The following is a 13,540-nucleotide window of genomic DNA, read 5'->3' on the forward strand; positions in this document are numbered from 1 at the left end:
AATGTATCACTCTCTGTGTGCCGGTAACCCTGACGAAGCCCGTTAGCCGGGTGATAAGCGTGGGGCATCTGTTCCTCCCCAGACCGGATCTTCCTTTATTGTAATGCAGTTTTCATGTCTTTATATGCACTTTATTTCCATTGGACTTTGTTATTGGTTGATATACATACCTATTTACAGTGATCTTCTCTGATTGTATGTTCCAATGTGTATATGCATGAACTTATTTGGATCATTACCTACTTATTTATGTAGTACCTGTTTCGGCATTTTTTTGCCTTCCATCGAGGCCTTATTTTGGGGAGGCTATGTGATATATACCCATTCTGGGTTTTTAATTGTGTTTTAATGTTGATACTAATAAAGCTTATTGTTTGTCATAAATACACATCTCCTTTTCTTTCAATATAACTGTATGAGATTGGAGATCAGATTATCCCCTGCTTACTGTTTGATGTCTAGCATTTACTCACCTCTTACTTGCACAGGGAATAATATGAACAATTCTGCAGAGGGCAAAATTGGTGAAATATCCAACAAAACAACATATAAGTCCATATATGTATATATGGTTAATATAAGGCCTGGATTTAAATTGGAACAATAGATTTTATGAGGCAGGTTTAGGAAGCTAAACACCAGCTGCACAGGATCATGGTTTTAGTTTGTTACACCCAAGCCTAGTGACAAGTTCACCTTTGATGTTTGCAAAATGTCTTAAACAATAACATAATGATCTTACCTAATTTTCATATGTGATTTCCATTTTAACACAAACATAATGATTCCCATTTTTTTTCCAGAGATCAGGCGTTTTTTATTCTAAAGCTACTTTTTGGAAATCCCACTCAGCAGCAGTGAATAGGGCAGAGACTAACCTCTTACTGTATCTGCCCTGAAATTGAGTCAAAATAAGGATACCCACAGTGCTCATGATGCATTGTAACTTCAATGTGATTCCTACAAGTAAATCCACTAAACACAGCACAGAGTACATACATGATGCATACAGTGACTAGCCTGACAGCTAAAGGGAACAATGGAGATCTTGTACCTTACTATTCTTTGCAGACTAGTGTATCCAAAAAGTAACACACACTCAGCGTTTCTGCCACCTACACACAGACCAGAATCACATGACCTCCCCCTACTCTCCAAAGGAGCAGTGAGCATCAGCCCTTCCCCAAAGTGAAACTGTATCTGCATACATACTAGGGACATCTGCAGGAGTAAGGCTCAACTTAGGAGGATAGAAAAAAACCCTTGGACATAGTTAGGTAGGCCGACAGGCTAAAATATCCGGGGCTCGTTCCCCAGATCTTTGGGCCTGTTCCCCGGATCAGCGCGACTCTTGTCCCACTCTCCGGGTCCTCTCCCCACTCTTACTTCTATCTGCATCCTTTCTGGACACAGATAGAGGAGAGTGCTGCAGTGGAGAACAGAGCCATCAGCTCTGTCCTTCAGTACAAATAGCAGGACACATGGTGATGTCATCAGACCGTGTCTCCTGCTTCTACCAGTTGACTATAGTGCTGTGAGCCAGAGACACGGTGTGATGACGTCACCGTGACTCGTCCTGCACACCAAGAATAGGAGAGAGCCAAGAAAGGAAGACAGGTTAGAATTAGGTTGTTTTGTTGTGGAACACGTCAATTGCTGAGGGTCTATGGTACACATCCATTGCTGGGGGTGGGGACATCTGTTCATCGGGGGTGGGGTTGGAATATTAATTTCTTGGCATGGAGAGTGGACAACATCCATATCTCTGAGGGGGGACTGGGGTAGAATATTAATTTTTTTTTGGGGGGGAAGGCTGTATATGACATTCATTGCTGGGGAGCTAGTGGGAACATTCATTTCTGTGGGGAGGGGGCGACTATTCAATCTTTTGTTCATTTTTTGTTTGTTTTTTTATGTGTTGCAAAATGGAAAAAAAGGGGCGTTTTGGACATTTATGTACTATTTTCCATTAAGGTGTTTAACACTGGGAATAACCATTATTATATTTTGATAGACGGGTGCAGTGATACCTTACATGTTTATGCTTTAACTTGTTTATTTACTTTTATATCAGTTCTATGGAAAGGGGCTGATTTGAACTTTCAGGGTACTTTAACCCTAGGTTGTCTGATTGATCCTACCATTTTTATCCTACCATTGAAGCAATCATGGCAACAGATCGCTGCTCCTCAACGACATCACGGGAAGCAGCGATCAAAACAAAGATGTCTGTGCCCATGCGCCGCTGCCATTTAAATGTCCCCAACATGCCGGGGGTGTTAGTGGCGGGTATTTGCTGCACTAAGCAGCAAACCCCATGTCTGTTTAACGAGGGATCACCACGTAAGCCCTCTTCACACATCCTTAACAGCTCCATCATGTACAGCTACGTCATGGAGTGTTAAGGAGTTAGAACAAAAATAACACAAGACCCTTTATTTTTGCAGAAACTGCATAAAAACCCAAGGTTGCTGTAAACAAGCCTTATCCTGCCACCTTGTGGCTAATACCAGTAGTTCATCCACCTGATATCAAGCTTGTAGTCATATTATTATAGAAATAGTGAAGTAACTACAACAGAAATGAACTAGACTCAAACTTTCATAGTTGGCAGTACATGTTGTTTAGACATATAGTAGTTAGTTACAAGTCGGGTTGTGATAGGGCACTTTGTACGAGTGTCAGATGCCACTCCATGGTAGAGACCAACATTCCCTGGAGTGGGATGGCGGTCGTAAACGCTAAAAACCACTCAGTGTGAACTGAGGAAGGACTTGATTCGGGTCCAAAATTTGTTTTCATCCTTGATAAACTTTTAAAATAACATCATTACTTTTAATCAGCCTGCGCTCAGAAGTGGAAGAATTTTCACGTACCCATAGCACACTGAGCGGTCTTTGCTTGTGAACGATACCTTCGTAGTTGCAGACTTCAGTAAAATTAGCATTTTATATGTGCTTGGAGAAGACAGGAGTTCCTTTGTTTGTATTTCACAGCTAAGGCTCAGTTGACCACTATGTTACATGGTTCGGTTGTTGAAGTGCATAAACCTAAATAATGTTGATAAATGGCAGCTCTTCTGTAAACCCTCCTACCTGGCAGCCCATGGGCATCTTGGAAGATCCTGCATTTGATTTAACATCCTGCTCAGAGCTTATAGATACATAAAAACAGAAACATCCAACTTTTTAAGTAAAATTTTAATCAAATCAATAAATTAGTGAGGTACATATTTGTTCTATTGCAAACTCATCTATTTCCAAGTCAAGTTTCAGTAGCTCAAAGCATTCTCCTAACAACGTTCTAACTACAGTTTTTCTTCCCCCTCAGGAAAATGACTTCCCTCTTTCTGGTGATCTTGCAGGGTGAGGAAGAAGCAGGTAAATGTCTGTTACTGGGATGCAGGTTCTAGGCCCATGCCTGTGCATGCATAGCATTCAAGAAGAGAGTGCAGTATCCTATTAAAATCCTTCCACCAGGATGCAGGGCACACCAAACAGAGAGGACACCATCCAAAGTCAATAAGAAACCCTTAGTTTGAGTTGGGAACAGAATTCTACATAGAGCTGACTGTATCTTTTACATTACTGTCCTCAAAGCTTATTCATAAAAGCATTAGGTGCCCTTCTGAAAGTTTGTGCCTTGTATTGGAGCCACTTGCATTGCTTTTAGCTTCCAACAGGTGGCAGCAAAGAACCAATGAAATGCATGGTATAGGAGTCATTCTCACTAGGAATGGTTCACTTACAATGTGCAGAGCATTAATACATATTGCAACTGTCCCCACTGAACAGAAAGGACACGTACTGTTTTTTGCTTCCTATTATTACCCATTGAATAAAGTCTCTGTAACCAAAGTGCCCTGCACATGGTAACTACTTGTCAATGTGTTAAGGTCTGATGCCAAAATATATGATGCATAACCATTTTAATTTTCCATTGTCTAAATAATGCATTTCCACTCTGTAAGACCGGTAACCCCAATGACTATAATGTTTCCAATGTCAATGACAATACAGGACTGTCCCTATAAAAGGGAAACTAGTGGGAAGGGCTTCATGTTTATGTGTAATATAAAGCCACAAATGAGGGACCATTACATGTTATTATTGTGATTATTATTCGCTTCCTCCCACTCAGTAACTGCCCTAGGTAGGTCATGGAGAAAAGTGGGCAGAAGATAACTAGCAGATGCATTTTACTGCACTGCACACAATAAGGAACATTGGCTATTGTAAAAAAATTAACAGCAATAATAAAAAACCCTACTATGTAGGTGCCAAAAGTGAAGAGGTGAAAAGCTGACAGTGGAGAGAACATTTTCCTCTTTAATGAAACTAATAGTAGAACACTAAAAGGAGACTTGTAAAATACTGACAAAAGAGGAAAATAGTCTGCAGTGAGGTAGATAACAGGATTTCATATCTATCAGACATTTACCTCTTACACAAGAGAGAGGAGAAACAATGAAAGTACCACGATCTCCTCCCTTCATTTCCACATACATAATGTAATGACGATGGTCTACCGTCCTGTAACTCGGGAAGGATTCACTAAACTTTATGAACTACGGTAGTGAAATAAAAGTAATAGACTTTCACACTAGGGAAACATTTTGGTCAGTTTTGCTGAAAGGAAAATTTACCTCTTTTTTTGTGTACTAAAGAATTTTGCAGTACATAGCCTGCGGGTGTCCCAATTTTAGCATAACTGACCTAGTTTTGATACTCATGGTTTTGTGTTGTACTAGCATAAACTTTCTAAATTCATTTGGATATTGGGTCTCCATCAGTGACCTCATGTCTTACAGAGTAGTATATAAAGGCAAGGTTAGGTAAATGGGCTCCTAATGATAATATTAGGTGACAACTTGCTTCTGGAACTTAAGGAAATACAGATCCCAGTGCTCCAGTTATGCATAATGAAATCAGATGAAACATTTTTCAGGTTTTGCAGCAGCTTGTCATCTGAGGGTTGGATGTGATGGAAATGACCAGATTTCAAGCTCAACTACAGGGAATCCAGTAAAACAAACTTGAAGGGATGAAGAAACTACATGCTTAGGATGTGGGATATCATGCTATGGGAGGAGGGCGGAAGACAGAGCAATGCAGGACAGCACAATGCTTTGCATATATTTAAATATTGCTTCTCCTAGAGAGACAGCTGTGCAAATAATATTAGTCATTGATGAGGGCACATGCCCCAAGTACATACGCATAATACATTACATTCTATCTGGATACATACCACATACTCTCATACACACCCTATCTGCAGTTCCATGCACATACAACCAAATCTCAGAAATGTGGAGTGTTTGTGTATAGATATTTCCATCTATAGAAAATTTTCTCAGCTCCATCTGCTCTATCATGTGCTACTTACAATTTTCAGGAAGACATTTTTCATTTAAGCACTGTTAGAGAGCCAGCTGAACAGTTCATAAACAGGGAGGCATCTGCATGGCACAATCCAGTATGGAATCTGCAATGTCTCTTGGCTTTGTTCAGGCCTACAGAATATCAATTATGATGAAAGTGCTTTTCTATTACTATTTTCTATAGCAAATAATAGAATTTGATATAAAGCAATGTCATGAATACATTAATTCCACTGTAAACCTTTATCACTGTACAGTGTGTTTTTGAGGTTTGGTCTATATACTATACCTGTAAGTAACTGCCTGGACAATAAGATGAATAGTTCATATTAATCCGCCTTGTGAACTACAGATACAATAACTTTTTATACCACAAGTTGCATAATTAAATCAAATTAATAGAATGTAATGTAGAAAGTCAATGACCAGTACAGAGGCTAAGGGGGCCAAAAATGGAGCTGTAATTTATAATATGTTTGCCCAAAATCTAAAACAAGAGATTTTCCATTATAATACAATACTATTTACAGAACAACTCTGCTCACCACTGAGAAATCAACAAAGCTTCTTCCTGTCCGGAAGCTGAGATCATGAGTATGGAGAACATCTATTATCTTCTTACAGTCTGTTCAGACGAAGGTAAGTAAGTCTTGAGTGTAAGTTAAATAGTTAAAGTGATTTATCCAATTAAAATAATATTGATGCAAATATATATTTACACAAACACCCCATAAAAAGCTGAGTCATCTTATATTTAAACATAAATGTAATCCACTCGTTCTTATGATGAAGACAAGACATTCATTCAGTCCTTCCTAACAATTCTCATTCATCTACTTTTATTCCACTCCAGCAAGTGGCAGAAACTGATAAGGAAGATGCTCTTCTACCTCTGGAGATGGAATCCATGCATAAATCAGTTTGTCTCATTGTCTAGGCTGGGCAAAACACCTCACTCAACAAAGTTGAGCTAGAAGTATGAAGCTAGAGTCTCTTGTGCACCGATGCACTGCTGACCCGCACTTGGGAGATGAAAGATTGACAGGAGCAGCATCTGCATAATAAGATCTTTGAGGCACTTTCTAGTAGCTAAGTGCTGTAAAACTGGCACTCACCCACTTAGCAAGACATAGAAGCAAGAAAGGACAATGCAGAAATTCTGTGGATTGCCATCAGTGGCCACAGAGCAGCACATTCTTGATACCTTGTCATTTGGTATCACAGAAACCCTCTCTTCTACAAAAGAATGTATGGTTCTACTAGTCTTTCTCACTTCTCTGTGACAATACTTCATCCCATTTCCAGAAGACTTGATATTGCATATTATCTATCTATGTTCATTATGATGCAGAGACTATTGGAGCCAAACCAGCCATAAAAGAGTGTCTGTATCTATAGCTGTATTAGAAAACCTGGTACTCTACCAATAACCAGTAGAGAAGCTGGAGGCTCAAGGTAACTCTACTCCTGTACTGTGTATCCGTCATTCCATGTTGGTGCTGTCGGAGCGAGAAATATTTAGTGTTTGTGCAGACACCGATATATCAACTTGATCCACGGGACTATGGTAGTCAGATGTCATATCATGGTCTATTAGTGGCAGCTGCATGGAGGTCAATGTAGAGGAACTGGCAGGACCCTTCTTTAGACATTGAGAATAAAAACCAAGGAGGACATCAAGTTTTTCTTCAATAGACTGAACCTGTAAAAGAAATCAATAATATAAATAATATATCATAGTATCACAGTATATAAGAAGTCGATCGAGTACAACCTTTAAGAATGTAAACATCTGAAGTAATCTCTATTAAAAAAAAACTTAAATAATAATAAATCTTTATATATTGCCATCATATTCTGCAGTTCTTTACAGATCATGGGGTACATATACAAAGAAAATGACGCAAAACAAGCTACTCTATTTCCCTGAAAATAAGACACCCCCCAAAAAATAAGACCTTGCGCAATTTGTATGAGCTTACAAATATAAGGCTTCCCCTGAAAATAAGACCTAGTGGTGGCATTTGCAGCATACATTAGTATTAGTGGATGATTTAGATACTGCAAGAGGTTGTGACATGGGTGATAAATTCAATGGATATAATCAATGACTGTTGCGATGCAAATGTGCTACAAGAAGCTACCTGGACAAGAAGGGCTAGGGAAAGTGCTTATCATGATAGATTGGATCAATGATTATAGTAGAAATGGAGTCACAAGAAATTCAGCATGAAATTCAGAGTTTGGCTTGTTATGTTGATGTTTGTGGTGACATGACTACAGGATATTTATAAAAGTAAATGTTTGTTAATCGAAAAATAAGACATACTTTGTAAATAAGAAAAAATTAACTTAACACTGTCTTATTTTCTGGAAAACATGGTATAAGATGGTCAGAAGGAACAATGGTAACGAGGGCCTTGCTCTTGAATACTATGAGGCAAACCAATTTTATTGTCTATAATAAATCCTTGACACTCGTCGTGCATGTTGCACAGAGATGTGGGGGCTGTGTGAAGAGGTGGGGTTCACTGCATATTGCAGCAAACGCCCACCGCTAATACCCATGATCGGTGCTAGCATGCTCCCGGGATCTTTGTGGGTGCTGGCATTTTTGTTTCGATTGTCACTCCCTGGGACATCATCGGGGTGCAGCGATCGGTTGCCATGACAGCCTCGAGTCCTCATCAGACCCAAGGCTGCATGGCATCTGCAAGTTCGCTACAATGAGCCAGTGGCTCATTATAAAGTAGAGGCCGGACCGTAGCTTGTGAAGGGGAGGCTGGCATGTCAGGGCCTGTTGGGAGGGGACAGAAGTTAAGGGGCGTGGTCAGGGGTGAGTGGGAGTTGTCAGGGGAAGGGTTGTCGGGCGTCAAGCAAATAACCGTTGATCAGTCTGTGAGGTGCAAGAGAAAGTGTCTGCCGATGGGAGGTTCAATTTCTTGTGCGTATTTCGAAGCCTTCAGCTCCTTCCTGGAATAGGTGGTACGGGATGTGGCGGGAGTACCGTCAGTCATTCACTATCTGGATGACTTTTTGTGTATAGGCCCAAAAGAGTCAGGGGTTTGCCAGGCGTTGTTGGTGGCGGATGAATGGGTGGCAAAGAAGTTTGGGGTGCCTCTGGCGGCGGAGAAAATGGAAGGTCCCACGTCATGTTTGGTATTTTTTGGGGATAGAGTTGGACACAGTCAGGATGGAGTGCAGGTTGCCAAGGGACAAGTTGGAAGGGCTACAGAGGGAAGTGAATTGGTTGAAGGGGTTGAAGAAAGTGAAGCTGGGAGAACTTCAGTCGGTGTTGGGTAAACTGAACTTTGAGTGCAGCATTATGCCGATGGGCAGGATTTTTAGTCGGAGACTTGCTAGCACGACGTCGGGCGTTCGAGCCCCACATCATTTTGTGCGCTTGTCAGGGGATTTTTGAGAAAGTACAACGGGAGGTCGTTGATTCAAGAGAAAGTGGTGGACAACTGGGACAGGGATCTCTTTACGGATGCGGCAGGGTCCGTAGAGTTCGGTGCTTACTGTAGTGGTCAATGGTGTGCAGGGCAGTGGCCGACGGCGTGGGTGGAAAGGGAGTTGGTGAAGAATTTGGCTTTTCTGGAACTGTTCCCGATAGTGGTGGCGGTGGTAGTGTGGGGTGATCGGTTTAGAAATAAGAGGGTCAAATTTCACTGTGATAATTTGGCTGTGGTGAGCGCGGTCAATTCATTATCGGTGTCCTCACCTCCGGTGGTGCGTCTGTTGCGAAGGCTGGTGTTGGAGTGTCTGCAATTGAATGCGTGGGTGCATGTGCCGGGAGTGGAGAATTCCATCACTGACTCCTTGTCTCGCCTACAGTGGGACCGTTTTCGGGCATTGGCGCCTGGCGCAGCAGAAGTGGGAATCCCTTGTCCGGCAGAACTGTGGGAGATTGCTTGAATGCGGCGGGGTCGCTTGTGTGGGCGTCCTTGGCCAATAATACATGGGCAGCATACAACGAGATTTGGGTGGGTTGGGAGAGTCTGTTGCAGGAATTGGGGGGGGGGGGAGATAAGTTGATGGGTTTATTGGTTTGGTTGGGGAGTACTGCGCTTGCTGCATGGTCAGTGGCTAAAGTAAATAAAGGAGTAGCAGCATTGGCCTTTGGTTTTAAGGTAGAGGGTGGACGGGACCTGACAAAAGAATTTTTGTTCCAACAGGCTTTGGAGGGTTTTAGGAAAAGAGGGAATAGTCACGATAGGCGCAGGCCGGGCTCGTTTTTGTTTCTGGAACAGTTGGGGGTGGTGTTGGAAAGGGTTGGTGCAACGGGCTATGAGGTGCGACTTTTTCAACTGGCCGTGTCGTGGCCATTTTTTGGGGCACTGAGGATAGGGGAGTTCGTGTCTCCTGGGAAAAGAGTTGGGGGAGGAATATTGCAGGAGGATGTGTTGTTGGGTGACGGGAGGGTGGAGTTTACATTAAAGAAATAAAAAATGGACCGGTGGGGTAAGGGGCGGCTGATAGCTTTGGGGGCAGTGGCTGGATCGCCAATGTGTCCCGTGCCGTGCCTACAGCGTTTTTGGAAGGTAAGGGGGGCTGTGAAAGGGCCTCTGTTACGTCATTCTGATGGGACATTTGTGTCCCGGTTTCAATTTACGGCGGTATTCAGGAAGTGCTTGGTGGAACTGGGGTTGGATCCTAAAGAATTCGCTCCTCATTCATTTAGGATTGGGGCAGCGACAGAAGCGGTAGCGTGGGCTTGGGCCCTGAAGTGGTGAAGCGGGAGGTGGGAATCTAGAAGATACATGTCTTATATTCGGCCTCAGTTATTGGTGGGTTGAGATGGGGGAACGAGTGTGGTGCGAGTTGGGGATTTGAATTGCGTTTTGGGGAGAGGGTTTGTTTGTTGGGATAAGGGTGGGGAGGAGGTTTGTTTGTGGAGATAAGGGTAATAGTCCGCCCTCTCCCCCCAATTTTTTCTTGTGTTGTTTTGCAGGAGGGACAGCTTGATTGGTCTGGATATTAGGGCACTCCTACGTGCATTGGGGAGCCGAGAGGGCGGCAGTTCGTCCGGAAGGGAAGCAGTTGGGCTTTCTAAGAGAAGAAGAGGAATGCGATGGGCAAGAGTGTTGCAAGAATTTCATAAATTTGTTCGTCTGGACAGAGAGCCGGACATTCTGGTATTACACGTTAGGGGGAATGATCTTGGTGCACGACCAGTGCGTGAGTTGATCAGTGATATTAAACATGACCTTTTGGGTTTATGGGTGGAATTTCCCAACCTGGTTGTTGTATGGTTGGATATGGTGTATCGGAGGGTGTGGAGGCAGGCCCGGTCAGTGACCGGTTTGAATAGGGCAAGGGTGAAGCTGACCAGGTCGGTTGGGAGTTTTGTGGCAAGGAATGGGGGATTGATTGTCCGCCATGGAGATCTGGATCCAAGAATGGGGGAGTTTTGGTTGGTGGATGGTGTGCATCTGAATGCTATTGGCATTGACATATGGGCGTTGAATAAGAGTGTTGTTGTTGGTGGGGGGCCGGCATGCTTGAGGTGGTTAAAGCAGGGTGAGAGGTCCTTGGAGTTGGTGGAAAAGTTCAGGTGATGGAAACAAACGGGTTGATTTCCTGGAAGAAACATGGTTTTGGTTGGTCTCCCGCTGGGTGGTGTCCCGGGAAGGGGGGGTTTAAAAGGGGAGGGGGGAGTTTGCCATACGGTGAATTGGAAATGTTGTTTATGTTTAATGTGGTTTGTTATAAAAATGGCTGCTGTGGCCAATATCATCCAACCCTTGTTGTACGTGTGGTTAATGGGAAAGTGGAAAGCGGGTGAGTGGGTTGGAGGGCTGGGGCAGTCAAAATCTGGATGGATTGGGAACTCGAAGGTGGAGGTGGTGGGGAGGAAGAAAAAGGGAGAAGAGTTAACTGCAAATGGGACCGAACTCAACAGTGCCAATGTCATGAATACTGTAAAAATTAACATATCATAATTGTATATGGTAGTAACGATCAGACCTTCTAGGGTTAAAGTACTCTAGAGGGTCTAAGGCAGTGGTGGCGAACCTATGGCACTGGTGCCAGAGGTGGCACTCAGAGCCCTTTCTGTGGGCACCCAGGCCTTCACACCAACATAGAGTTTGTCAGAAAGAACACAATGCTTCCTCCTGCGGTCCATGACAGCCCAGGACGTGCCATGCTCAGCTCTATTTTAACCCCTTAGGGACGTGGCCCTTTTTCATTTTTGCATTTTCATTTTTCACTCCTCACCTTCAAAAATCTGTAACTTTTTTATTTTTCCATGTAAAGAGCTCTGTTTGGGCTTGTTTTCTGCGTAACAAATTGCACTTCATAGTGATGGTATTTATTATTCCATGCCGTATACTGGGAAGCAGGAAAAAAATTCAGAATGCAGTGAAAATGATGAAAAAACGCATTTGCAACGTTTTCTTGTGGGCTTGGATTTTACAGCTTTCACTGAGTGCCCCAAATCACATGTCTATTTTATTCTTTGGTTCGGTACGATCACGAGGATACCAAATTTGTACAGGTTTTATAATGTTGTCATACATTTAAAAAAATTAAAACTTTTTCATACATCAGTGTAGGGAGCTGTGGGTGGTGTCATTTTTTGCGACTTTTGATGACGTTTTTAATGCTTTCATTTTTAGGACTGTATGGGCTTATGATCACTTTTTATATAATTTTTTATATTTTTCAAAATGGCAAAAAAAGTGGCATTTTCGACTTTGGGTGCCAATTTCCGTTATGGGGTTAAACGCTGGGAAAAAATCGCTAATATATTTTGATAGATCGGACATTTTGGGACGCGATGATACCTAATGTGTTTATGATTTTTAACTGTTTATTTATATTTAGATCAATTCTAGAGAAAGGGGGATGATTTAAACTTTTACTTTTTTTACTATTTTTTCATATTTTTTTAAAATTTTAAAAAAAAAAATTTGCCATTATTTTAGATCCTCAAGGGTAATTTAAAGGGCACCTACCACCACGATTCTACCTATAAAGGTAGATCGGGTGGTAGGTGGATAAAAGGGACATGAGGATAGCCCTTTTTAGAGCTAATCCTCACGTCCCGGCTAACTTTTAATAAACTTTATTCCCTTAATATGTAAATTTACTTATGCGACTACTGGGGCGTGGAGTAGCCGGGCACGAGGCTACACGGCGCGGCTACTCCACGCCCAAGTAGCCACGTTACTCCTCCTAACCTGTGTGTTCGGCGCGCAGCTCCTCGTAGCTGCGTGCCCTCGCCCAACATGATGGCATTCTGCGCATGCGCAGAATGCAGGTCCGTGGCTGAGCAGCCACAGCTCAGAGGCCGGAGCTGCTGCGCATGCGCAGAACTCCGACTTGTCGGATGCTGCGCGCCGCACACACAGGGTAGGAGGAGTAACGTGGCTACTAGGGCGTGGAGTAGCCGCGCCGTGTAGCCACTTGCTCGGCTACTCCACGCCCCAGTAGCCGCATAAGAAAATTTACATATTAAGGGAATAAAGTTTAGTAAAAGTTAGCGGGGACGTGAGGATTAGCTCTAAAAAGAGCTATCCTCATGTCCCTTACATCCACCTACCACCCGATCTACCTTTATAGGTAGAATCGTGGTGGTAGGTTCGATTTAACCCTGCAGGGTCAATTTGCTAATACTACTGTATTGCAATATATAGATAGTTTACAATGATTTTTAATAGCCTGCCCTCTGGTGGCTATTAGAAATCATTGCACCTGGCAAGCCTACGAGTCTCAATGAGACTCTAGGCTGCTCATGAGCTCTCTTCATACACCCCTTGCGGCGCGAGGACTATATAGTTCGTCCTCGGTCGGCAAGGTGTTAAGGTTGGCTGCCCTCTTTCCCTAGAACTGATATAATAAATACGTAATAACAGTAAAAATGACAAACATGTTAGGTATCGCCACGTCTCAAAATGCTGTATCTATCAAAATATAAAAACAGTTATTGTCGGCTGTTAACCCCATAACGGAAAATTGCACCCAAATGTCTGAAATGCAACTTTTACACCATTTTACATAACATAAAAATGTAATAAAAAGTGATTAAAAGGTCACACAGTCTTCAAAATGGTAGCTATGGAAACGTCAGCTTATTTAGCAAAAAATTACACCTCACGCAGCTCAGTACACCAATTTATGAAAATGTTATTAGCGTCAGAAGATGGCAAA

General features: G+C 42.6%; 1 protein-coding gene across 6 annotated transcripts in view; it reads right to left on the reverse strand.

Moving 5' to 3' along the window:
- Positions 1-3,220: 3,220 nt before the first annotated feature.
- The window catches only part of KCNQ4 (potassium voltage-gated channel subfamily Q member 4), a 169,260-nt gene continuing 158,940 nt past the window's right edge, over positions 3,221-13,540 (reverse strand). For all 6 annotated transcript variants that reach the window (XM_072136634.1, XM_072136633.1, XM_072136632.1 and 3 more), the window contains one exon: positions 3,221-7,085. In XM_072136634.1, coding sequence (XP_071992735.1) covers positions 6,867-7,085 — 219 coding nt within the window. In that variant the 3' untranslated portion in view covers positions 3,221-6,866. The remainder of the gene's footprint in view (positions 7,086-13,540) is intronic.

The sequence above is a fragment of the Engystomops pustulosus genome, chromosome 2 (assembly GCF_040894005.1).
Source record: "Engystomops pustulosus chromosome 2, aEngPut4.maternal, whole genome shotgun sequence".
Classification (NCBI taxonomy): Eukaryota; Metazoa; Chordata; class Amphibia; order Anura; family Leptodactylidae; genus Engystomops; species Engystomops pustulosus.